Here is a 27,017-nt window from a genome sequence, read left to right as displayed (position 1 = left end):
TTGTGGGGTGTGAAATCAGTGCCATGATCCTCAGGCTGGTGAGAATGCCCCGTTTGTGAATTGGTTTGAAATCAGGCTTTAGAGTGGCAGGAGCGCAGGAAAGCAGTCCTGCATCGCTGGGTGCTGAGCTCCACTCAACTCCTGTATGTTGAAAAGCACAGGTGTAACAGGATCGATGGGGACCCAGCATTGCCATGCTTTCACCTTGAAGAGCCGAGAGCATGCACGTGTCTTATCATTATCTTATTTTCTCTGTAGTTTTTTTTTCTTCTAGAGTAAGAATACCATCTAAGAAAGGATTTTGTGTTTTTTTTTAAAAAAGCAGTCTAAAAGAAAGAGAAGAAACTTGGATGGTGGTCAGAGCCCTGACAATTTCTCAAGGGCCCTGGGGGACCCCTGGTCCAGGGGCCCCGCTAAGGCTCATCCCAGCACCAGCAGTGCCCGGGCTGTGTGGAGGACGTGCCCGCACTTGTCTCTGCTCCAGTGTGCACCTCAGTCCTACCTTGTCAACTTGTCTCCAGCCTTGTCCACTGCAACATCCATCCTGCTGTCACTCCTGCAAAGGTGGCCCTGCTCCTGCTGCACCTGACCAAAACCCAGCAGGAGATACGGGGCACAGTAGGAAGCACTTTTGCAAATTTCTGCCTTCCAACAGCAGGTTTGTTTGTATTGATTACCTTTTGTAGATCTTCAGAGGCAGTCGGTGACACGATGTTACCATGAACAGTGTGACAGCCACTACTGCATATTGTGCAAGACATTTTTGTATTGTTGCACTGCAGTAGATTAAAAGCTTCAAGATGTGCTTTGAGGGAAAATCGTGAAGTATCAAAAAAGATCATGAGCTGACAGTATAACAAGAACAACGGAATTTATAAATGTGGACGTTCAAAGTGAATAATGCAATGAGTGAAGCGCAGCTATATTCATGAAGCTATAATGCTGCAGAGGGCTTTTTGATTAGAAATAGGAAATTTTTTCTTTAAAGGAACATTGCTCAATTGAAAGTTAATTGCAATTGTTTTCTTTTAAAGTATGCATATGTAATCTCAGATACAATATAAGCGGTGAACGTGGTCTTTATGTACTGCAAGTGAAGCTGAAACTCAGGTGACTTGACATACGTTTTCAGCTCTGCTTTGTAATTGCCTTCAGTAAGTTACATAAAATCTCTACCTAGTTCCTGCTCTGTGCAATTGAGTGATGATACCTAGAGCCTAATTCTTCAATGCCTTGCAATCATGACTAAGCAGTGCTGTGAAAATGCACATTAGTGTAAATCACTCGAAGTGCTGTAATTTTGAAATGCTTTACCCTTCACCATTTGTGCTACTTAATTTTTTTGGCATCTAATAATTTTGCTTAGAAAATTTATTCCATTTCCTTTTTAGCTCATGACCTGGCACAACAGTGCAGTGTTTGGACTTCTAGGAAGACATGAGAGTTTAATAGGAGTTAAATTAAATTTATGTCCTTGAAATATAAAATAGTGTCTAAATTGGTCTGAACATGCCTTTGAAAGGTGATATATATGTATATTGGTTAATTTGAGGTAGAACTGTATTACTGAGTTTCAAAATTGGTGTGTGCATGTACAAATGCATTTGTGCCCACAGTCGTGTGTGCATGCTTACTTTATAAAAGAAAGAAATGAAGGAATCTGGATTGATGTAGATTATTTAACCTTGGTCTCTGTTATCTCTTGCTTAAAGGGATATCTCAGCTGCTTCTAGCTCCAGTGGAGGATGCCATGTTAGAGCAATAGCCTTTTCACTGCTGAGACAGGACAGAGCTGGGATATGGTCTGAGGTTGTCTGATTCTGGCACGTGGCTTGTCCTTTGGAGCTGATAACTGACAGCTAGAACAGCTTGGGGCTGTATTATACGTATAATTGCATGCTCTATATGTATATTATGTGCTGGGGCACTTTGCCTGTGGGGATGTGAAAAGTGGGTAGAGAAAGGAATAGGAAAGTATCTTCTTCCTTAAATACAGGAGGCAGTTTAGTGATGAACTGTATTTTAGGAATAAATGTGTAGATTATGCCTATGTGACCATACTTAGACTTTTTTTTTGACTCAATTTTTAATAAAATATGTTGAGATTGGAAATTTCAATGCTTTCAATGTTAAAGAAATTGAGCTTGTCAAACAGCTTTAATGCCAGCATCTGTAAGAGGCAATGTTACCTCTTAGGCTAGGAAAGGTCACTGCATGGCTCCACAGCAGCATTTAATTTAAGATGTAACTTGTCAAATGTGCTGGTGAAAGAAAAATTTAAAATATAGCATTTGACTTAGAACTTAAAATGTCCTCTCTGCACCGGGCCCTTATTTTTTTATTTTTTTTTTTAAACTAATCTTTTGCCTCAAGCCTGGTATGACCTGGAGGAGATAAGGCAGCGCTTCTGTGCTTCTAGAAGATAGTTCTGGTTAAGGAGTGTTATGCATGGTTGTTGGCCTGTGTCCTCCTGCCTCTTCCCAGCTGTGTTGTGAGAAGAGGTGAGGGAAGCTGCTTACTCTGAGCAGGCAGCTATGCCTCCCCGGTTCCCGGCTGCTGCCCCCGGGATTGGGGAGAGCTGGAGGCAGCTCTGAGCATCCGCAGGCGGCAACCGACAGTGTGCCTGACAGCCTGCTGCGCCCGCCGATGCCAGTGGACTTTCCCTCTGTGTCCCAGCAGGCTTTTTATCCTCCTTGGCTTTTTGTTTGAGGGGACCTCCAAAGCTCCTAGAAAAGTCTAAGCCGTTTGTGCTTTACAGCAAGGAAAGGAAGCATGTGAAGTATTAATTGGTCTTTTATTGAATGGGGGCTTATGATAGAAGATCAGAACTGGGGCAGAAATGTGTGTATGTGGGATGTCCCAAATCAGAGCTGTATGTGACTTGTCAGTCCTCGCTCTTGGGGCATTGTGCTTTAGATAAATCTGTTCAAAGCACTTAACTGTCTGACATGGTGTGATAAAATCCTGCACTGGGTGAAGTGTGGAGCATGGTTTCCTCTGTACCATCCTCATCTGTCTGCCTTGGAGGCAGTTGCGTGTCCTCACCACGCTCCCTTGCAGCCTGGAGTGATGCTGACTTCTGCTCCTCTCCTTGCAGTCTGAGCAACGAGAGGCAAACATGGCCCAAGCGCCTACTGATCCAAGTAACGTGGAAACCGCTGACCCAGAGGAGAGTTCTCCAAATATGATAGTCTACAGAAAGGTAAGGATCTGGAGCTGTTCGCAAAAATCTTCATATGTGGTTGGCTTGTAAAAGGATCCCATGTCCCCTTTGAAGTCAAAGGTACATTTCAGGCTGCTTGGATGCATAGCTGAAATAGTTTTCAGGAAACCAGATATTGAAAACTATAGCATTTGAGAGCTCTGAAGTCTTATTCTGTTCAGTGGAAGCATTTAAGCTTGTTAGTATAAAATATTTGATGACAAACTAATAACTTGAAATATATAACTTCTTGTGAATAGTTGCGATGTGACTTTAGCTGATTTTTCAAGTTCACTAAATCTAGATAAAACAATTGTATGGTTTTATCACCCTAAGCATAAAGCAGCTGGCATACAATATTTTAGTACATTTTTTTCTATTTTCATATTGTGTTTTTTGTTGCATAGTTTACAGTTTGATTCTTTGCAGGTAGTTGTTATTACTTCCCGTTGCATTGTTTAAATTCAGAAAGAGAAACCTCTCAAGTGCTAGTGAGAAATGAATTAGACAAAGGTAAAATAACAGCCATGCGTGATGTCAAAGAGCGTTCTTTCACCAGGATAAAATGTCTTAATTCTGAAGTACTTTGGAGGTAGTGTAAAGGATAAAGAGAAGCAATCAATTGACCGATTTGCTAAGGCATTGTTTTACTCTGGGGTAGGTGTATCTGTCATCTGTGAAATTGAGTCTTTTTGTAATTTAATGAAATCATGTAAATATATTTAGCCTGCAAAATGTTTCTTATGTAGCATGCGAAAGTGCTGTATGATTCTGACAAAAATAAAATTTCTTGCATGGCTCAAATAAGTTACCATTCTGTTAACTCAAGAGCTACAATGCTAGCTCAAATCAATGTTTCCTTGTGTAGTACGATCTTGTGTAAAATTTATATTTTCACTCATTCTTACACCTTACAAAATAGCTATAAATAACTAAAATGTGTTGGGTGTACATTGTACTGTTTTCTGCTTGCGTGACTGCAATCTTGATGACTTTCATATGCTGAGAAAATAATTTAGGTTTCGTATAGCGCATAAGTTGTTTAAAGTGTTACTTTTTGATAACCATAATTTTGGTTTAGTTCTTGCATATTTGGTTTGGAATCTGTTAACATGGGAAAATTTTCTGGGTAATGTGTAGGCTTGTTTGTTTTGAATGTGTTACAAACACACTTCGGCTGCTGATTTGGAAGTAGCAGTAGTCAGTTAGTCAGATTATCTTTCTAGAGCCTGTTTGCTGAGAGATCCAACACCCCAGCAGGTTGAAGCAGATACGGGATATGAAAGAAGTTTCTGGTTGCATGATCTAGAATTAGAGCATTAAATCTGTGACTCTGCAGAGAATCCACTTACCTATTCTTGAAAATATGTTTTATTTGAATGTGCCTCACTTTCTATTAATCTTGTGGCATTTCTACGTAAGGATTTCTCCATTTCTTTGCCTTTCAGTGTTTCATTATTGTCACTGTAGAGTAAGGCTTGCAAGTTCTGTGGTATCAACGGGGAATGTACTCATACCATTTGATTCATCTCTCCTTACTGGTGTTCCTCAGATGTCAGTATTATCAGCCCTGCACAATACAGTCATCTGTCAAAATACTTCGTTATCTTTCAGAATAGCATGCCCCATGCATTGTTCAGTAATACTGTATTCTGTATTGTCAATGTTAAGCTAACACATGTCTGTCAGATTTTTTTTGTTGAGGGTTTTTGTTGCTTTTGTGAATAGGGTTAATATTACCTATTCTTGGAAGTTAATTGGTGATTGACTTTCTAAATCTAATTTACTGTTTGATATTAGTTATGTGTATTACATATCAATTATATGTTCCTTAGTGTTGAGAAATCATATGAAAAATCTGAGACAAGACTTTTATTCTCTTGATTATCTCTCCTCTCTTCAAATGAGTGTTTAGCTCTTCATCTCTCATTTCTTTTCAAATGGCTTGATTGCCAGTAATGAATGAGAAAAACACTGCACTGGACTCCCTGAAATACAGAAGAGTCTGCCGGCATACTGTATTGTTCAGGATTGGTGTTGTGTCACAGTAAAAGGAAAGGTTTGCTTCTCACAGCAGGAATCCTGCGATGCAATGGTTGATCCCTCTAAGGAAGAAGAAATAAGGGTAGGCTTCAATAATGGGACCAAGTAATTCCTGCTGTAAGTGTCAACTATCTTGTTGCTTGTCATAGCTGTCAGGTTTGTGGGTTTTGAGGGAGGAAAGCCCTACAAGTACAACCCCAGATTGTTCATGCTTTCTTTACTGAGACTCACTGAGGTCTATTTGAAGTTCATAAGCCAACAGACTTGTGGTAGCTTGGTTTTCTTTATAATCACTAGTGAGAGATACACACGTCTAAAGGATAAATCAGATCTTAGTTGGTGCTGAGTGTCCCTTTAGAGCAAACTCTGTATGTTTATGGAGAAAAGCCTAGAACAGGTAGTTCTCTTTACTTAGGTAGGTAAAACTAAGTGGTATGGATTTTGGCCATACAGAACAAAATAAACTAATTTATTTTGACTCCAGTTCATTTGTGATATTCTCTATGGACTCCTGCAAGCAAAGGAATTCTAACGGCTCTGTTTGCTGCAGCAGATGGTCTCAGTGAGGTGAGTCTTGTTTGCTTCTACCTTCAGGGTTAACCTTTTGGGGGTTGATATTTATCAAATTGTGAGGCATGTTGTTTTTTTAATCCAAAATGCTCAGTGTTGCCCTACTGTTCTGGAAGACATCCGTGTGTGAATTAGGTAGTGCAGATGCACTCATCAGGGTAAGTACTGTTTAGGGTGTGATTTGATCCACCCTACACTTGTTAAAATGAATTGTACCCTAAACTACATGAGCTGTATTGACTAGGTCTCCTTTGACTATCATGGGTGCCTTGACTCCTAGCTGTCAGGTACTTATGTCATGTGGTAGACATCTGTAATTGAGCAAGCTGCATCCCACTCCTAGGATTTGTGCTTCCTCTCATCTCTCTGTGTGTCTCAGTACTTAGCCTGGGGCTGGTTATAGGGCTATGAGTAGTGCCGCAGTAAGGATGTGCTGTCATTTATCTTATGTGGCTTAGTGATATCCAATGAAAAATGTAAGGGCGCTGCAGAAATTGCATTACCATTTAAGTACTGCTCTGTGAGTAAAACATAGGAACCATGTTTTCTTTAATCGCTCTGGCTGCATCTGGAGAAGATGCTGATGTACTTTTTGTGGGGTTTACTACTGGAAGAGTGGTATGTGGTGCTTAAAAAGACTGTTTGAAATGCGCTACCCTCCTTTTCAAGGGAGCAGGTAGTGTCAATACACAAGGGCTTCTGTGGAAGTGAGTGACATCCCAGTCCTCACTTCAGTCTGTGAGCATTGTGTGGGTGCTGCAGCATGGAAGGAAAAAAATGCCATAAAAAGCCAGTGAGAGGAGAAAAACACACTACAAGAAAACAGTAACAGAAAATCTCAATTGATTTTTAAATGCCTGTCACATCCCCTTGAATTCTAGCTGCCCTTGATTGCCTTTCTGGCTTCCAAGTGCTGGTTACTGTGTCCCAGGGGCTCTTTGGCTCATTGTTCCAATAATCCAGGTCTGAAAGTTCACCTTCTGTGAACTGTATTGAAAGACAAACAGTTCACAGATAACCTTCTGGCACCAGACCTGTTAGGCAACCTATTACCAACATAATTTGGCAAATCAGATCTTCTTACAGAAAGGATGGTGGAAAATCATCATGTCACTAAAAGAAAAGAAAAATCGAAATATTTAGGGCTTGACTAAATAAGAACTGAAAATACCAGTAAGGGAGAATTGTTTAGGAGTACCTGGGGAATATAACAAGAAAGATGAAAACACAGAAACGAAAATCTAGATTGGATAGCAAGGAGTACTTTTTCCCGAGAGAGATCTCTTAGGATGGAGAAGAGTTCGCAAACTGTACTGTTCGAGATGTTTAGAACCACTGTGAGCATGCGTGCTCTGAGGGATATCAAAGGGTGTCATCAAAGAAATGACCTAGGTTATCTGATGGTACGTTTCCATCTCTGCTTAATTTTGCCAGACACGTCTTCTGTATCTACTTGCTAACATTGGCACTTAGTGAGTTAAATTTTGAATTTTTATGGTTACTCATCGTAAATCTTTTGAACAACCAGGAAAATCTAATTTCCAAAGGCAATTACTGCTCTGAGTAAATGTAATGCAAATTTGCAGCTACCACAAGATGCTCTCAGAAAAATCTGAGTTGTTTGCTACCTTCAGTACTTGGCAGCCTTACCCTCCTTTTAAATGTTTAAGATCTGAACTGTAATAATTTTCTTAAAAAAAAAAAAAAGCAAAACCAACAAAAAAACACAACCAAAAAACCCCCACAAAACCACAAAAAACCCCACCCAAAACCCACCTTACATTACCAGGCAGATTCCAGGGTTCCAGCTGTGGCAAATAGCTGTAGTGTTGATGTCAGACCTGGTCTCCAATGTGGTGGTAGGGCAGGAAATGGGAGAACAAGCAGTTGTGAAGACAGATGTATGCATGCAATGTATGGACCATAAAGCAGAAAGATGGGGGAAGAGACTGTTGTTAAAATTAGTTGGTCAGATAAAAAAATATAATGCTGGTATCGGGAGGTAGTCAGAAGACCGAGACTGCTATTTGTTTGCTCTTAAGTTGTGCTAAATAGCAGATGAAAAACTATCTTAATAGGACACTGTCCAAGCAACCAAAAGCAGACAAAACCCATAAGGGTATAGTCCAAATGATGACTTGTTGCAAAGAAAGAAAAAGCTGCAGTGTGTTAAAATGAGATGGATTTCATGCATACAACTTTATACTTTATTAAATGAAAGCAGTCTGCATCTCTTTTGAGCTTTCCTAACCCTTTCAAGGTTTTATGCTGTTCTAGTGAGAGGCAGCAGAACCTAAAATGCATTTAAACTGATGAATACTTTTGGCATTCTTTTTATTTGTCTCTTGAGTTATATTTTAGGATTCTGCTTCATGTAAAGGCCTTGAACCTTGTTTTCGTACATGAAATCTGATATTCTCACACAATTCCTTCTGTTTTGTAACTGCTTCTTTAACATAAAATTATAGTTATTATGATAATGCATGAGTTGATAACATTGCAGACCTATAGTCTTCAAATTTTACCCAAAGATTTTTCTGTACTGTCATTAGAGATTACTTTATGGCATTTTAAACCATCTTGCTTTTGACATTTCCTGATTTTTACTCTGTTTCCAGACTAAAAGCAGTAACCCAGGATTAAACTAGGACTGAATTTGAGAGCATGTATTCCTGTACTTCATGAATTGAAACACACACAATTTTTGATAAGTAACCCCCAAACTAGCATTGTTAATGTTGGAAAATAAATTTAAACCCAGTCTTATTACCAAGATGTGTTAACATATAGGTTAGGCAGCAGGGCAGCTTTGACTCTGCACTTCTGTATTGCACATTGAAAAGGAGGTTTCAGTTAATTTATCACTGCAAATACTCATGTGCCTTGGCTGTAAAAAAAGTTGGCCATTTCTTGAAACCTTGCTAATTTCTTTATCCAACTGATGTACTGTGTCAACAACTTTGACTACATCGGGTATTGCATAGAGAGGGGGAAACGTCTGTGTGCAAGATGGGCTACTTGTTCAGTTGTGGCTGCAGTAAAAGCAGAGCTGGATGGTAGTGAAAACACACAAATACAATCCCAGAGCATCTTGGAGAAAGATTTCCAGGGGAGTGATAGGTGTCAATAGTATTATCCAAAGGGCCAGTGATATGACCTCGTCTAGGTCATGGTGTAGTCTTCTCTGTTGTCATCTCCGGTCTTCATAAAACATGACCTGGTTGCACAGAATGGACTACAAACAAGTGGCTTATTTAACTGTGCAAAACAAAATGAGGTAGGAGAGATGTCATTACTCTGCAAGAGTGCTCTAAGGGATAAATGTCAGGCAGAGAGAAGACCTTACTAAGCTGAGGATAGTACTGGTGTGCACACAAATTTTTATAAATTTCTGATGAATAAATGCAATCTGGGAATTAGGAGGTGGTTCCTAATTACACAGAATCACAGAATCACAGAATGTTAGGGATTGGAAGGGACCTCGAAAGATCATCTAGTCCAAGCCCCCTGCCGGGGCAGGATTACCTAGACCATATCACACAGGAACGCATCCAGGCGGGTTTTGAATGTCTCCAGAGAAGGAAACTCCACAACCTCTCTGGGCAGCCTGTTCCAGTGTTTGGTTACCCTCACCGTAAAGAAGTTTTTCCTCATATTTATGCGGAACCTCCTGTGCTCCAGCTTGCACCCATTGCCCCTTGTCCTGTCAAGGGATATCACTGAGAAGAGCCTGGCTCCATCCTCTTGACACTTGCCCTTTACATATTTATAAACATTAATGAGGTCCCCCCTCAGTCTCCTCTTCTCCAAGCTAAAGAGACCCAGCTCCCTCAGCCTCTCCTCATAAGGGAGATGTTCCACTCCCTTAATTATCTTGGTGGCTCTGTGCTGGACTCTCTCTAGCAGTTCCCTGTCCTTCTTGAACTGAGAGGCCCAGAACTGGACACAATATTCCAGATGCGGCCTCACCAGGGCAGAGTAGAGGGGGAGCAGAGCCTCTCTTGACCTACTAACCACACCCCTTCTAATACACCCCAGGATGCCATTGGCCTTCTTGGCCACAAGGGCACACTGCTGGCTCATGGTCATCCTGCTGTCCACTAGGACCCCCAGGTCCCTTTCCCCTCTGCTGCTCTCCAACAGGTCTGTCCCCAACTTGTACTGGTACATGGGGTTGTTCTTGCCCAATGCAGGACTCTACACTTGCCCAATTCTCAGAAAAGTGGAGTTCTGGAACAGACGCTGCATGGAGTAGTGCGGCCAGGGAAGCCAGCTGGTTTTAGGATAGGTATAGGCATACTTTTGAAGAGGCCTGTGTTACATCATTTCTTTGCAAAAGTAGAGAGCGAGTCACAATGAGCCAAGAAGTCTTTCTAGCTTTACGTTTGTACCTTATTTGGATTACCTTGAATAGGGACTGTCTGAAATACCTGCAAATACTCTTTATTCGTGCAATGGCAAACAATTTGTACTGCTGAAGTATGACATGTGACAGTGACCTTGAACAAAGCTAATGCCACTGACCTTGACTGTCGCTGTCAGGGGAACCATGTGGTAAAGTGGGGGATGTGGGTTTGATTTCTGTATCTGTTAGACATGTATGAAAGATTAATGATCTAAGGCACTACTGTAAAATTGCAAGAAGTTAGTGCCCAGAGGACTTCAGAAGCTGACTTGCAATATTGTTTAGATACAAGTAAAGCTGTGATACAAGTGGCAGGAACATGTTTTTAGAGTCAAGTGGAGGTGATCCACCTGCAGAAGGGGCTTTTGGACACTTTGTGGTTGGTTGTTTCTTTCCAACATTTGTCTTGCAGTAATAGTTAAGATTTAGCTGAGGTTAAGGATTCAGATTAGTACGTGGCGTGCAAAGTTCCAAATAGGGAAATGCATGTAATGTGGTAGGCAGGTAGACCCTGAAATAACTATTGTCACGGTTTACAGCTGGGCTGGCTATTAAACTGATCGCAGATGCTCTCTATCAACCCTCCCCCCCACCCTCTGAAGGGGAGGGAAAGAGAAAAGGGAGACTTATGGGTTGGAAAGTTAAAAAGTTTTAATAAACAATAATAATGAAAAAGAGTATAATAAGAATAACAAAATAATTAAACATATACAAAACCAAGATCGAGCTCCCCTGATGTCGGTCACGTCACCACCAGCACTGCAGGGCAGGTTCTGGGAAGGCCCAGGCTGGGCCCAGCGACGGAAGGGAACTGGATTCAGGGATGCACGGATCGGGATCGAGAGCAGGAGAAAAAGAGGCAGAGTCCTCTTTGAACGCTGGCCGTAAAAGAACAGAGAGTGACCCTCATGATCTCCCTGCTTTATACTGAGAATGACGTATATGGGGTGTAATACCTTTGTTGGTCGATTTTGGGTCATCTGTCCTGTCCGCTCCTCCCTGGAGGTGCGACCCTTCTGCGGCTCTTCACTTGTAGATAGTGGGGAATCTAGCAGTGACCTTGGTTTCTATAGGAATAAGCCTAAGCAAGGGACTTTCTGAGGTAACAGTAGGAACGGTATGCAGTAATAACTATAAGTTTGAATGTTATCAGTCCTGGAAGCCGACACTGTCTGCAAAACATGCAGTTAGTTTCAGAAAGTGCAGTTACTTAGAAGAAACTTAGCTAAAAAGAAAAATCACTGAAGGAAAACTGGTTGTGTTTTAGTCCAAACCAGGACAACTGTTTTCTTGTTTCTCTTTCTAGATATATAAATACATACATATATGTGTACACACACACACACACACACATACACTTTCATGCTTTTGAAGTAATGAGGATGAACAAATAACCTTTATGTTTTTCCTGTCTGTATCATTTAGCCTAATATAGGAGATACATATCTTTTTGATATATATCTTTTTGATGTATCTTTTATATATGTTCTAAGAATGTATTTCTTATATATCCTATATGCCTTAAATCGTTCCATTCAAATAATGCATGCACAGAAGAGTTCATTTGCATTTTACACATATGAATCTGTCTTTCTGATCTTAGAAAAGGTGGCCTTAGCCCTAGTGTAAAGGTGGCCTTTAGCTCTTGTGTATTGTATCCCTCTTTGTAGTTAGAGATTTTGATGATAGACCTATTGCTTTTTTTTTTTTGTAGTTTTCTCCATATTCAGAAGCAGTTGACTTATTTAAATTTATTTAGTTTTCTTTCCTCTCTGGCTCATCTTTTCTCTGTTCCTGTTTGTAACTGAAACAAACTCTCTCTTGCACCCATAAAAGTCTAATTACAGTGATCTATTACTTTAGCTGTTCTCAGAGGCAGAAAAAAGATGAGCCAGGACCAATAGCTATGACAACTTCAAAGTATGTTTTTAGCAAAGCAACCAGTGGAAGTTTAGAATACAGAGATAAAAAGAGAAGGTTCAGCTAGAGGGTAAGATGATGCTATTCTAGGTGAAGCACTTAGTGCCTTGCATTTTTGGAAATGATTCTGTTCTATTCTTCCAGCATCTTTCTCATGTCATTTTCTGTGTATTTGTTGTTGTTGGCATTTTAAGTTATGGTCTTGGAGCATTTTCATTATGTTTGTTGAGTTACTTTTGCTTGTTGTTTTGGGCAAGATGCTGAATATGAGTGTTTTCTTTCTGCCTAAAGCATTATTTTAGCCATGGGATTGTTTAATTTATTAAAAATAAAACAAAATGAAGTAGTGAAGTAGTAGAGAGCTGCCAGCCCAACTTGTTCCAGGAGGCAGCTTCTGGCTATTTCAGATGCAGTCTTGAACTCTAATATTAAGATGAAAGAGAAAATAATTTGGATGGGATTGGATGAAATGCACACAAAACCACATTTTTTTGTTTTGTAATAGAACTTCAGCTAAACCCTTATTCTATCCTGATTAATAAAATATCACTTCAGAGGATTATTAACTTCTTTCATAAGGTTCTGCAATAAAGTTTCAGTGGAAGGATTTATTTCAATAAATAGAATTACATGTGTGGGACCATGGAAGTATGCAAATGAAGTTCCATTTAAAAACTCAAGTTTTGCATCCTAAGACATTTTGAAGCACGTTTTCCTTTTTTCATGAGAAGCTGTCATACCATGTTCAAAGGGAAGCTGTTACTTTTATTCTTTTCTTTATCACTGCTGTTGTCCCGTATCTTCTTTTTCCTTGTCTCTCCAAAGTTAAAGGAACTGAAGAAAACAAAAAGTAATTTGTTAACCAAACACTGAAGTGCACAGGTCTGCTTAACAAATAATTGTATTTTCATTTTTGGGTATATTCGATATTTTAGTTCAAAAGCTACATGTCTTTGAGGGGGAGAAAATGAGCAAAGGCATTAATTTAAATAAGATGTGTCCCTACTTTGCTTTTCTTTGACATTAGTGGAGCTCATTAATATTACCTTGCATTGAAGTGTTTGGAAATTATACTTTGGACCAATAATTCAGTGCCTCTGAAGGTAAAGTGATACGTATTTGTGGCATACACAAGAAGAAATGACAAAATATTGTATGTATTTTTCTAATGCTTTAATTGAGAGTAAAATGAAGGGAATAGGTAGAAAGGAGAATTTAATCAAGGAACATGTTAATGGATTATTCAGATCTATTTCTTGGCTGAGAGAGAAAGCAGATCAACTCTGATTTTGTTCATATTTTGATTTTGTAAAAATAGGGTTCTGTGAGATTGAAGACAAATAGAAATAGTTCCGTGGTTATGTTTTTAAACTCTAGATGGAAATGGTTTTGTGTAACAGAGGCTTCTCAGAGTATTGTGCTGCGGATGTCACTTCTGTTCTCCTCTACCAGCTATTTTGAGTTGTATTTTTTCCCCCATTTGATGAAAATAGGATTAGGTGGCCATTGCATGTTAAGAATTTTCCTCTCTGGTTCTGTTACCATTTCACATGTTTTTTCCTTGTGTTTTGCATTAGTTGGCAGTTTTAGCAAGGAGACCTGGAACTGAAGGGCTGTGGAGACTGTAACAATCTCTGTAGTTGCAAGCACAGTTCTGCTCTGCTTGTTGGCATGAGCGTGGCTGCAGGAGCTGTTTTGGCGGTGCCCCAGATAAAGGGAATATTTCATTAACTGATGCTATGATTAGATGCCTTTCCCCATCAGTAAATCCACACAATTTTGTTAAACATGGGCCTGTAGCTACGTACAAATTAGCTCATTCAATAACTTGCACAAAATGTCACATAAACCTTGGCAGCACTGGGTTCTTGTCACCTGCAGTGTTCCCCACTGGGGTCTTCATAGTAAAATTAACTGGAGTTGAGTTAATTATATTTTTCTATGCACGGAAAAACAGAACTACAATAATGGCACTACTGTTATCTGTTTGTACGCTGAAGATAGTCCAACCATTGACTTGTATCTGGAAAGTTATCTGTAGAAAAAACAGTGACTAAACCCACATTTTTTTTAATAACATGAAAGTGTCTGGAAACAGGGAGCCTAAGTGCTTTTCTCCTTGGTCCTCCTACCAGGAAAGGTAACATACTTTGGTAGTGATATTTTTTTATTTTAAAAGTATTTTTGACTGGAAAGCACTTAAAACATGTTGAGTTATAACAAGTTTTCCTTTCTGCATGCAAGAAAGAAACCTTCATTTTCTTTTTCAACAATAAAAAGGGTATTTAAGTTGTTCATAGTGTATTTAGCATCAGTGACGCTCTCTTCCTCCCACTTAGAGATGTCTGAGGGTTTCAGGGGGCATAGGAAAGACCTTGACCCAAACTTGCATGAAATTGTGACAGGCTAAAAGTTTTGTGGTGGTGGCCTGTGGTCTGGTTCTGTCTTTGCCAAACTGGTCATCTTGTGCGCACGTGTGTCTGACTTTTGTGGGTAATAGTGTTTGGAGGAAAAAGAGAGGATTGAAGGAGAATGTGCCAAAAGCAGGCAGAAAGGATAAGTGAACTGGAAGGATGATGCATTTTGGAGAGAGAGTTAAGACTCAAAATTGCTTTCAAAAAACCCAGCATTTGCTGACTTAAAATTGCAGGAGATACTTAGAAGTACTTAAAGGAGTTCTTCAGCAGTCTTAAAAGTATCTGACTCCACTTTTGGGCTGCATGCAAGCTCTAATTGTAGTCTGTTGCTGTCATCATTGTCTTTAATTGCATAAACTTGATTTATTTGAGAAACATTTGGCCGTAGAACAAGGCCCTGAGTTGCCTCTGAGGTGTAGGTGAAGGCATGCTGAAGCTACGTGCTCCTACTCCATTTTGAAATTTTCTGATTATTTCCCCTCCCCCCCCCCAAGTGTTTCATTTGACAGTTTTACCATTCTCAGGTGGTAGTTGTTTTAAGTTGGTGGAAATGAACTGAAGAATGGGTGCCCTTTAGGCCACTGTTATCTCAGTAGCACTGAGTTCATCTGCCAGGCTGAGGGAGAGCAATGAAATGGAGATGTGGTCATGTGCTGGGGCATATACGCCATGGTGGACACCGCTTTACTCCCCTGATTTTGATGCGTTCAGTTGAAGTGCTGAGAAAAAGTCAATGACCAGAGAAACCATTTAAATACATCAGGTTGCAGAGAGCTTCCCGGGGCATTCAAGGACAGGCAGCTGAGATGCTTCTTTCTACGAATTACAAAAACATGCAGGAATGGGTAAACCAGCTCCATTACTTTAATTATTTTCTCCCTAGTGTCTTAATTTTTTGCACATTTATTATGGCAGTTGACCAGCTTTCTCTGTGGCAGCCCTGCCACTCCAAGAGTATTTTGAACAGGGCAAGCAAAATGCTTAGGCTGGGAAACTGGTTAACGGAGAGAGATTGTAGCAAGAGAGGAAGGGGGGCTGTTCTAGCTTCTAGATTTAGACGTCGCAGCAAGACTTGAATCCAAAGCCTAAGAAAACAATGACAATTTGCCACCTCTTTACGAGTCTGTTGGAAATCATTCCATTCCAGTTGATTTTGTAGCAGGCAGACACTCCTTGCAAAAGAAATTACCCTGGAGACACTGAAGTAGTATGAATTGAGATGTCCAGAAAATACCAGTCTGTCCATCTTGGCTCTGATGGTTTTGGATGCTGTATCCACAGGACCTGACAGTTGGATCTTGTGGGCAATTAGCAGCTTGGAAGGGAAGGCAGCAGCCTCAGCACAAAGGAACCCCTCCAGCTCCCTAAACACCCCCTCACCTTGCTAGGGTTAACTCCTGAAGGTGGTTTTTTGGATGTTCTGTTTGTCCCCCTGGTGCTCAGCAGTTTGGATAAAAATCACACTCAGATCTTGAGTTATATTTCAATTTCACTTCAGCAAAATTTGAGAAGAGCTATTGGAAAGGCCAAAACCCAGCCCTAGACTGAAGCTGGAGAGTGCCTATGAGTGCACAAGGAACCCCTCATTGTATTGTTGCCAATCGTGAAGTCAAAGCCTCACTAAGTAGTGGCTGCCTCTGATGTTAAAAAAAAAAAAAAAAACCAACAACAAAACAACAAAATAAAACCCAGAGAAAAACACCACCACCAACGGAACAGAATGAAGCTGGTGGTGAGTATGGTGGTAAATGCTTAATCAAGTGATTGGGGATTGCTGGAAGAGGACTTTTCCACTGCCTAGAACAAGCAGTTTCTAACTGCTAAGAGCAGCAAGATGTCAGTCAATGTGGCTGCTTTTACCTGGAATATGGAATGTTTCATCTGTTTTATGATATTCTGTCTTTGGTAAGTGACCTCACTGTCTGTGCCCATATGTATTGACTAAGCTTGGGTTTTGTGTGGTGTTTCCCCCTTCACCCCCCGCCCCCCCCCTAAGTGTTGCTGCCTTAGATCTTAAGGATTCATTGCTAATGCTGCTGGAATCTGATCCAAGAAATGTCTTTTTACCTCAGTGGAATGCTTAGTGTACAAAACCTGAATTACTGCTGACAAAATGTTTACCAAATGGAAATCAGTATTATCTTCCTGGATTCCTAAGGATGAGACCCTTGAAAGAAACATCTGAAATATTTAATAAGAATTGTTGTTCATTGTTAGTTCAGTAAGTTTGCAAGCAGCTGAACAAATAGTTGAATCATTATAAAATGTCTCTATAATTCACAGAGGAACCTAATACTGTGAGGTACATTTGTTTGGGGATATCAGGATGAGAATTTTTTTATTTAAAGAAACTGAAAACTTGCGTACAAGGTATCAGTAAGGATTTTAACAGGGTTCATGGTGGTGTGTTTATCAAATCCAGAGATGAAGACCTAGACTAGCTCAAGTATTGCAAAGCATCCAGCCCACACATTGCCTTGATTTAAATTCTTTTGCTGCCTCATTGAGGGCAGGTATTTGAACCCAATCCTGTGGCATCAGGTGCATGTTGTCACAGCTGGACTCTTGACTTCTGTTGGCTTTTTTCCAACTGATACAAAAATTGGAGATCTCCAAACCCCCTTGCTTTCTAACTTTCCTCACTGAAGTGGGAAGCTCGGTGCGGCTGGGTAAGGAGTCCGAAAGAAAACTCAATAACACCAGAGTGTGTTATTAAGCAGGCATTCTTTATTGCAGCGCTGGGCAGCACTGGGGATTATCCACCATGAGTGCTCCACCGATTTTGCAAATTTTCAGAGATTATATACCATAAAGTTATACATAGTCATAAGATTCCCAAGAACTCATTTGCATAGTCATGAGATTTCCCAGAACTCATTAATATATGTAAATGTCCGTTCCGCATGCGCAGTCGTTTTCTCTGGTGGTCGTCAGGGGTCTTCAGATGAAGGCTTGTAGTCTTCCTTACTGTGTTCGCTGACTGACCCCTGCTTCTGCGCAAACTCAGTCCAGGGATCACGTAGGTCACGTAGGCTGTGTCCTTCAAGGCAGCTGTTGCAACTCCCTTATCTTTAGGTTTCTGTGCCTCTGTTTTCCCAAGGCCAAGTTGTCTGAAGTGAAATACAGCCATCCTAATTAGAAACTATCTTTTCAAGCCCAGTTGTCTGAAGTGAGATATACCCACCTAAATTAAAAAAAAAGGCTCCCCTTTATTTATATAACTAGGTTAGTTGAATGTCTAAGGTATTTACAACATCCTCCTTGTTCTTGGGGCCCCCAACCGTTTCACTTCGTCCCATAATTTTTTTTTTTTGTTTGTTTATCATCCTTATTATGGGAATGTTGCACCAGTGGTAGGCTGCAGCAGTGGTTTAGGAACTTAATTTCTTTCTTTCTTACAGTGAGATCAAGGGACTGGGGAACTTCAGCATTTTTTGAATTCATATTCCGGTCTGATGACTTCTTGATCTTGGAAATTTTTCCAGAAACATCGCGAGAAACATATTCTGTTCTTTGTGGCTTCCTGGCTGAAAGTGGGAATGTGTAGCAAACCATTTAGGTGCACGTCTGAAGCTGTCCTCCACATCTTGGCAGACATAGCAGGTCAACTAATCAGGGAGCTAATTGAGGTTGTCACTTATTTTTTACTCAGGACTGCAGAGAAGAGCTTGGAACAGGGTAAGTGGTCCAACATGTTGGAAGAGCAATATATTGAGGAGAGATGGGTTAAAATTGTGTAGGAAGTGCCTCAGGCAAAATTGGTGCTCAGGCAGGAGAGGAGGGATGGAGGAGCACTCTTTTTCCACTTCTGATCATGTGTTGAATCTGGCTCACCATGACTTTTAAGGTAATGCTCCCATAAAAATTGGACATTCCCGTTTGGTGTGGCTAAAGTTTTCGTGCTTTGTCTAACCTACCCCAGACTCCAGAATGACAAAAGCATTTCTGTGCTGAAGCAGGTAAAGCTTTCAGGATCTTTCACCCCCCCTTCTTGTCCTAATTAAAGCCAGAGTGCTCTTTTTCTCTTAGGTTCATCCAGAAAGAAAACAATTTTCCACAGAGTTCTGTAATGGAAATACAGCTCTCATCTATTGCTGTGGAAATCAGGTTAAGTAAAAGCAGGGGCTCTTGACCTGTTTTATGCAGGTTCCTTAATCGTGCCTCTTCCATTTCCGCTGTTACTTTGGGTCAGAGCATGAGTAGCCAGGCAGTAGGTATGGAATTAGAAATTTATTTTTTACACATTGCTGAAATAAAAGCTTCTCCTTGCTGAAAAATTAATTGCTGAGTGTTCCAGCACCTTATAAGATATTTATATGTTCTCCTGAGTCCTGTCTCTTCCTGTTTCAAAGTGCTGTCTTGAGGGCAGTTCAGGCGAGAGAACTGCTCAGCTGCACTTCGTAGTCTTCCTCTCTGCCAAGAAGTCTCAAGACAGCACTCAAAAACAAAGAGACATACTCAAGGGAAAGTATGAATATTAGATCACTCTGGTTTAATCATTTGGGATACAGTGGCCTCAATTTATGCACCTGATGTTTTGGGGGGTTTTGTTGTGGTTGCTAAAGTGCATCTCAGAATTGTTATGTCTAGGGTTCTTAAAGGCATTGGAAATCCCAGATGGATAGTGATGTCGTGTTGCTGTTGTGCAAGGTCTGTGTCCAATGTATAAAGAATTTGATGACAAAATCAGTTGTCTCTTTCTTTCATGGCTTTTTGTAGTGTTTTCATTATGGTTTCTTTCCCCTGGTCTTTGAAAGGGAGAGAAAAGAATAATTTGCTGGTTTTTCTTCATTTGGGAATGCACAGGATTACAGTGGCCTGATTAAATAGCATCCTAGAGTTGCTCATTTTTAAAGGGGAAATAGTTGCTAGAATCAGTTCTATTACATAAAGAGGATGCCCTCCAATGAAGTGGGTCGGAATATTTGTTCTGGGTGTGTTGGAGTGGCAACAGCGAATCAATGTACTTCATTGGTGCTGCTGTAGAGCTGCTTGGCTCAGCTATGTTCGTAAAGTTGTTTTTCAGTGTTGTAATCCAAATGTTACTGCTAACCTGTCTTGCATTTTTTACTCTTGACTTTTCTCATGGTTTAGCAGTTCCCTTCAAGTCAGCGACCTTAATGCCTCCTCTGAATGAATGAGAAGCTGTCAGGAGTTTCCAGCATCTGAACATTGTGTGATACAATTATTTCATCTCTTTGAGACTGATACAAAGATCGGAGATCTCCAAACCCCCTTGCTTTCTAACTTTCCTCACCGAAGTGGGAAGCTCGGTGCGGCTGGGTAAGGAGTCCGAAAGAAAACTCAATAACACCAGAGTGTGTTATTAAGCAGGCATTCTTTATTGCAGCGCTGGGCAGCACTGGGGATTATCCACCATGAGTGCTCCACCGATTTTGCAAATTTTCAGAGATTATATACCATAAAGTTATAATAGTCATAAGATTCCCAAGAACTCATTTGCATAGTCATGAGATTTCCCAGAACTCATTAATATATGTAAATGTCCGTTCCGCATGCGCAGTCGTTTTCTCTGGTGGTCGTCAGGGGTCTTCAGATGAAGGCTTGTAGTCTTCCTTACTGTGTTCGCTGACTGACCCCTGCTTCTGCGCAAACTCAGTCCAGGGATCACGTAGGTCACGTAGGCTGTGTCCTTCAAGGCAGCTGTTGCAACTCCCTTATCTTTAGGTTTCTGTGCCTCTGTTTTCCCAAGGCCAAGTTGTCTGAAGTGAAATACAGCCATCCTAATTAGAAACTGTCTTTTCAAGCCCAGTTGTCTGAAGTGAGATATACCCATCTAAATTAAAAAAAGGCTCCCTTTGTTTATTTATATAACTAGGTTAGTTGAATGTCTAAGGTATTTACAACATCCTCTTTGTTCTTGGGGTCCTCAACCGTTTCAAGACACTAGTGTAGACTTCAACAGGAGAAAAAAAAAAAAGTGCATCTGATGAAGTTGATATGTTTGTCAAATTCTGTGTACTGAGCTCCATGCAGCAGGATGGACACATCAAATAAAGACCACACATCTGCTGGCAGTGGTGCTAGTAGTTAAGTGATGATGTACGAAATATGTCTTTTGGAAGCAGTGTATGTGCAGAGCTAAAAGGAAACTTTTCATGAAATACCTCATCATGATAATTTATGGAAACATGAGGTTTACATCTTGTTCTGTGGAGAAGCAAGGAGACAGAATAATGGCACAGGTTAATAGGTCCCCCAAAGCCCGTTTTGAATATGAGGAAAATGCTGTAGATTATCCTTTTTCATTTATTATGACTGGCTGAGCAGGCAGCGTAAGGTAAGACACCTGCTGTGTGGTAGCATTTGAGCATATGAGGACAGAGCCACCCCCTCTTCCAGTTGAATCTGCCACTCCAACACAGCCAGAACAAATATTCTGACCCATTTCATTGGAGGCCCCGCTCTTTATGTAATAGAACTGATGCTAGCAACTATTTCCCCTTTAAAAATGAGCAACTGTAGGATGCTATTTAATCAGGCCACTGTAATCCTGTGCATCCCCAAATGAAGCAAAACCAGCAAATTATTCTTTTCTCTCCCTTTCAAAGACAAGGGGTAAGAAACCATAATGAAAACACTACAAAAAACCATGAAAGAGACAACTGATTTTGTCATCAAATTCTTCATACGTTGGACACAGACCTTGCACAACAGTACCCCAACAGCACTACCCATGCTTTGAAGCCTGATGAAGTAGTGATGCTCTCTGTAAATGAGCACAGGGGTACTGAAGGAAAGGAAGCATGTGCAGATGGACTGCAGGGGTACAGGGGGACAGCTTGATCCACTTCTCAGGTTACTCCATTGCTGCAGCAAGTGCGCTCCCAGGGCGGGCAGCTGAAGGAGGTGTGTATGAAATAGAGCTGGAGTCTGTGCTGGTGTTCCCAGCTGCACCTTCAAAGTTACTGTCTTGACACCTTATATAAGAGTGGATGGAAAATGAGGTTGGTGGCCTTTCCTGCTCCGAGATGGTGCAGGGAATGTCACCTTAGGACATGCACATTTTATCTCTGTCTTCTCCAGCTCGTCTGTGCAAGAGGATCTTTATAAGTAATGTGGCATAACAATAGGTGTAGGAGGATCCAGGAGGCTGCTTAATCTGTATGTTTGTTGCTGACCTTAGTGTCCGTCTGTGCCTGCCTTGGGTCCTGGGTGGTATGTGGGGAAGCTGGGGACCCATTTTAAAGCTGACAGGTCTTTTAGCTTAGACAGAAGTTTGCCCTGTGGCTGTATCCCAGTGAAAATGTTTGAAGTCCTCAGGAAGAAGCAGCTGACACTACCTATTTGTATGCAAGACAGCTGAAGCTGTAATACTAAAAGCAGTAATACTAAAAGTGTTAGTGGTCCTGGTAATCTCTCTGGCTCTATCAACAGAGCCTTTGAGAGCAAAGCTTCAAAGAAATAAATGCAAAAGGCTTGTGTTGCAGTTTCTGGGTAGTGAACGCATTGAAGGTCAGTTGAGGTGTTTGACATCTTGGTGATGCTGGGGACAAAAGGTGGCTTTGTAATACTGGGAATGAGGAGGAAGGTTTGATATTTTGAGCTGTATAGAGTAAATAAACTGTCCTGCTGCCTTCTATATCATCTGTGCTTTTTCTCCCTATAGGTCTCACTGCTGTCTCTATTCTGTCACCTGCCTTTTAAGTTACTGTGTCTTTATTCATGGTTTTGGATTGTCTGTTTCTGCAAGAGCTGTGTGTTTGGATACCTTGTTATTGCTGATTGAACTAAAATCTTTGGCATGCAACATGAAGCTACAGAGGAAACTAAGTGTGTGGCATGCAGTTTATTCTTAGTTGCCTCTACTTTTTTTCATTTTAATGATTTTTGGGAGTGCTGAACTAATTAAAGTGGCCAGTAGCTTTCAATATGTAGTTTAGTCTCAGACAAAATTAATATCTTGCTTCAACCTACTGTAATTCCAGGGGAAAGTAATTTAGTGGTAATAATGTTAAAAAAATCAAAGCTAAATTTGCTGAATTGAATGTGCCTCTGTAGAATGGGGCTTCTTTCTAACTAAAGGGGTTCAAATTAAAATGAAATAAATACCCATAATGTTTCTAGAGATTTTACTGTACATAATAATTTCACAGACTACTGAAATACAGCCACTTTTGGTTGAATAAGTATGGAGTTCAAAGCTGAAAGCTGCTTAATATTGAGAGCTGAAAAAGTGTTCTGTATGTGAAGACGCTGTAGAATGATTTGGCTGGATCAAAATGTAATAACTCAAATTGGAATTTGTCCCAGATGTTGGGACTGATACCTTTACTGTCATTAACAAAAATAAGTATTCAGTCAGTAGCTGACATTAAAGTCTGAGAGCTGCCTTAATACCGTACTGAGCAAGGGCTTTGATCTTACCCAGTGTATTACCAGCACAGCTTCTGAAGTACACTGCATCTACTTTGGAGTTCTCCCACCTACTAATTGGACTTTTCCTTGTGAAAATGCTAATTCACATTTGGCTGTCTTTAGAATTGTTAATGACTTAATCCAAAACCCAAAACCAACTGAAGTCATTGGATATGCTCCCCTTGCCTTCAGCAAGCCTTTGATCGGGACTTGTGCTAGTACAAATGAAAAGGGTTACTGGATTTTGCCCTAAATAATCTTCTTGTAAATGAAGAAAAGTGTTTGTGTATGTATGTATATTTTGATGTTTGCTGAGCTATATTTATCCCTGAGTGTCAGCTGTGAATGAAAAGAAGTTCAGACAAGTGAAAAAGTTGAAGTCCGTTTTTACTGGGAGGCCAGCTCAGGTATGGTAGGAACCAGCATATTCTTGCGTGGTTTTTCAAGTTAGGGCAATATGATTGTTAAAACCTGAGGTCTGCTGCCACTGTGACAGGTAGCAAGGAAGGTAAAGCTTGTTCAGTGGAGAGCTTCAAGTCCAGATAGAACGGACTACCAAGATGATCAGGAGCCTAGAGCCCGTGTCTCATGAAGGCAGGCTGCAGGAGCTGGGCTTATTGAGCCTGACAAAGAGGAAATCTAACAGCAGCCTGTAGAGGATTGAAGGGTAATTGCAAAGCTGATGGGGCCAAGCGCTTCTCAGTAATGCCAGAGGATATAACAAAGGACATGGGCCATGAATTACAGCTGGGGAAGCTCGGGCTGAATGCTAGGGAGAGCAAATTTCACTAGGAGGGTGGTGCTGCACTGACTGTGTTGCCAGAGGGACTCAACTCAATGTCCAAGGAGATTTTCTGACCATGGCAGCCTGTTCTGGAGGGGACTGTGGCTGAAAGGCCCTCCTGTGCTCCCTCCTGGCCAACCTGGTTCTCTAGGTGCCTTTCTGAAAATGGGCAAAAGGGACTTGTGAAAATAAAGGCTATAGCCCCTTCTACTACTTTTTCCATATTCTGACTGAGCTTGTGGGAAGAGGATGGCAGCTGCTGGTATCACTCTATGGCATCATTCTAATTTGCTTTATGCAATAAAATTATTTTATCTTTGATTATTGAATCCTTCTAGACTCCTCCAGCTGTAGTATAAATTCTCTCCATGGTTTTGCTGCAGAAGGCTGGGCCAAATTTTTTTTTAGTTGTTTTAAGCTTAAATCTACTATAAGTAATTTCTGAGTATTAATACAATAGGAAATTAAGCAGGAAGAGGAAATTTAAGAAGAGTAACCATTGGACAGTTAGATATAAGCAGTACAGAAAATGTCCTCTATTAGTAAAGGCTACATACATGTGAATACATACATATGAATATTGTACATATGTACAATATTCATATTTTTGCATGTATAACATAAAGGTGTGTGCATATATATTCATGTGTATATGTCTGGTTTTTGCATAGATACAGTATATGAATATATGTGTGCATGTGTGTAGGGTTTATCATATTTGAAAAGAGAGGGAGAAATATCCTGTGATGTAGGTAGTGGAAAGAAATTTCACAGATGTGGGATTCTGTTTTTCTTTTTTACTTCAATTCAATTGGCTTCACTTTGCCTCAGTCCGTTCAATGAAAAATATCTAAAGCACTGCTTTTCCTGTATCATTCCCTTCCTCTATCAGCGACTTCTTGCTAGTACAGTTTGCCAGAAGACAACTCCTGTTTTATTTCTGAGAAGGCTTTGTCACTTCTTTCTATTCTGATGCCAAGGAAAACCAAGACACTATAAAAATATAAAAAATGGAATGAAGATGTTCCTCTAGAGATGCTATCCTGGAATTAAAATAAAGTCATAATCTTATTGCATGAAAGCGTTTCTGCACTTAAGTAATATAATCTTATAAACTTAAGGTAATAATAAAGTTCTTGTATGTTTGGAAGTATCAGATAACTTACTAGGTGAGTGTCCTGTCCTGGCTAAAGCTTGCCCCAAGTCCCAGGCGTGGTTTCCACTGGCCCTGCAGGCAGGCACCTCGGGAGGAGCCCAGGGTCAGCACTGCTGGAGGAGCTCTGCCCCTCGGCACAGCCCCATCTTTGTTCTTTAATCACCAGTATAAATTTGCAATAATAAATTGAAGATGTCGCTCACTATATTTGTGTCTTCCTGTATCTAGGCAGGCGAAGTGTAGCCTTTAACCTATTGTTTTGCTCTGTCATTAGCTAAACTAGTCAGTTCCTGCTGTGCATATGAATATTTTTCTCCTTCTATGGCCTTTCATCTATGACCACTTTCCTTCATGTATGTCATTTGATATTTCTTTTTGCCCTACCTTACTTAGGTTAAAAGCCTTAACTTCTAAAGCATCAAAAAAAAAAAAAAAAAAGCTCTACAGAAGTGTGTTAGCATTACTACATCCCCTCCAGCATCCTGTGTGCATATCTCTTATGAGGAGAGGCTGAGAGAACTGGGTCTGTTCAGCTTGGAGAAGAGAAGACTGAGAGGGGATCTTATCAACACTTACAAATACCTTAGGGGTGGGTGTCAAGAGGAAGAGGACAGACTCTTCTCAGTGGTGCCCAGTGACAGGACAAGGGGCAATGGGCACAAGCTGAAACATGGGAAGTTCCATCTGAATATGAGGAGGAACTTCTTTACTTTGAGGGTGGCAGAGCACTGGAACAGGCTGCCCAGGCAGGCTGTGGAGTCTCCTTCTCTGGAGACATTCAAAACCCGCCTGGACGCAACCCTGTGCAACATGCTCTAGGTGAACCTGCTTTGGCAGGGGGTTGGACTAGATGATCTCGAGAGGTCCCTTCCAACCCTTAACCATTCTGTGATTCTGTGATTTTCTACCTCTTCTTTAGAAGAGGAATGTCCTTTCTTCCTGTGCCTGCACAGCACTTAGCCTAATGGCCCGTGACTTGAGCTCAGTCCTGGTTCTGAGTTGGGCAGAGAAGGAGCCCCATTCCAAGGGGATATGGTTATAATACTTTAATTACGGCTGTCTTGTAAAATCAGAGTAGCCTTCACCTCCTTACGGGTCATAATGTTTTTGATTTCTTGAGATGCACATATGGTTCTTCATGTAAATACAATTTTTAAAGCAAAACAAAGTGTTCTTGTATTTCTTTAGAACAAGAAATCAGATGAAAGAGTAGCTGATAAACAAAACCACTTATATTCTTGCTGCTACACAAATCTAAAACATAGCTAATTTGCCTGTCTGCCTTCTGTCTAGTGATGACAGAAATCTGAACATTTAAGTGACTTGGTGGTTTGAATAACTTAAGGTTTGTGGAACTGCATTTTAAAGCCAGTGGAGCAAATGGTTGCAGCTTACTGGGATTAATTGACTGTATTTCTGAACCAGCATTTTGGTTTGTGGAGCTGACCTCTACCAGCTATCTCCTCTTCAGCATACTCCTTAGTGCTTAGCAGCCAGCAGGTGTGTGTACTCCACCAGGTCTTAAATGTTCTTAACTGAGTCCTTGCTCTTCAGTGGCAAATAGTATGAAATGATCAACAGTTTATATTTCTAAATGAGAACTTGTGCTCTAGAGGAAACTAATAAATGTTTCTGCTACAGTTCAGGCTGGGCCTGAACTGTCTTGAGGTGTGCAAACAGAAAGAGGAGACGGTACTGAGTTCCAACAGCTGCTTTCTGTTTATTCTTCCTTTCCCCCTCAAAGATTTGAAGTATTGGTGGAAGTTTCTGCTGTGACAGTGTTTGAGTTCAAAGTCCTCTGTTCAAACTTCTGCGTGTTCTCCTTCAGTTGAGGTTCCCCTCCATGTTTGCGTGTACTTTACAATAGATGGTTAAAATTCCATTTCTTCCCAGTCCATCACTCTCCCCTGAGACTGCCAGAGATAGCAATTCTGATGATAAGTAAGGTGTTCTGGTGTTGGTGTTACAACTGGCTCTCAATTACACGATGGCAGCCCCACCAAATCAGGCCATTCAGATTAGAAGTGGTTCAATGAAAATGAAATACCTTTTTTCTTATTTACCCTCTCAGTGCCAGATTCAAAGCAGTTACATGGAGGTTGAAGGCTGTGTATATTGAACTGTTTATTTTTATCAGCGTG

General features: G+C 40.7%; 1 protein-coding gene across 1 annotated transcript in view; it reads left to right on the top strand.

Annotated features, from left to right (window-relative positions):
• Positions 1-3,118: 3,118 nt before the first annotated feature.
• The window catches only part of RGS6 (regulator of G protein signaling 6), a 272,032-nt gene continuing 248,133 nt past the window's right edge, over positions 3,119-27,017 (top strand). Inside the window, exon 1 of the mRNA XM_068397359.1 lies at positions 3,119-3,202. Within this exon, the coding sequence (XP_068253460.1) occupies positions 3,119-3,202 (84 nt within the window). The remainder of the gene's footprint in view (positions 3,203-27,017) is intronic.

This window comes from Nyctibius grandis, chromosome 4, assembly GCF_013368605.1.
Source record: "Nyctibius grandis isolate bNycGra1 chromosome 4, bNycGra1.pri, whole genome shotgun sequence".
NCBI classification, from domain to species: domain Eukaryota; kingdom Metazoa; phylum Chordata; class Aves; order Nyctibiiformes; family Nyctibiidae; genus Nyctibius; species Nyctibius grandis.
This window is presented reverse-complemented; position numbering and strand designations above follow the sequence as displayed.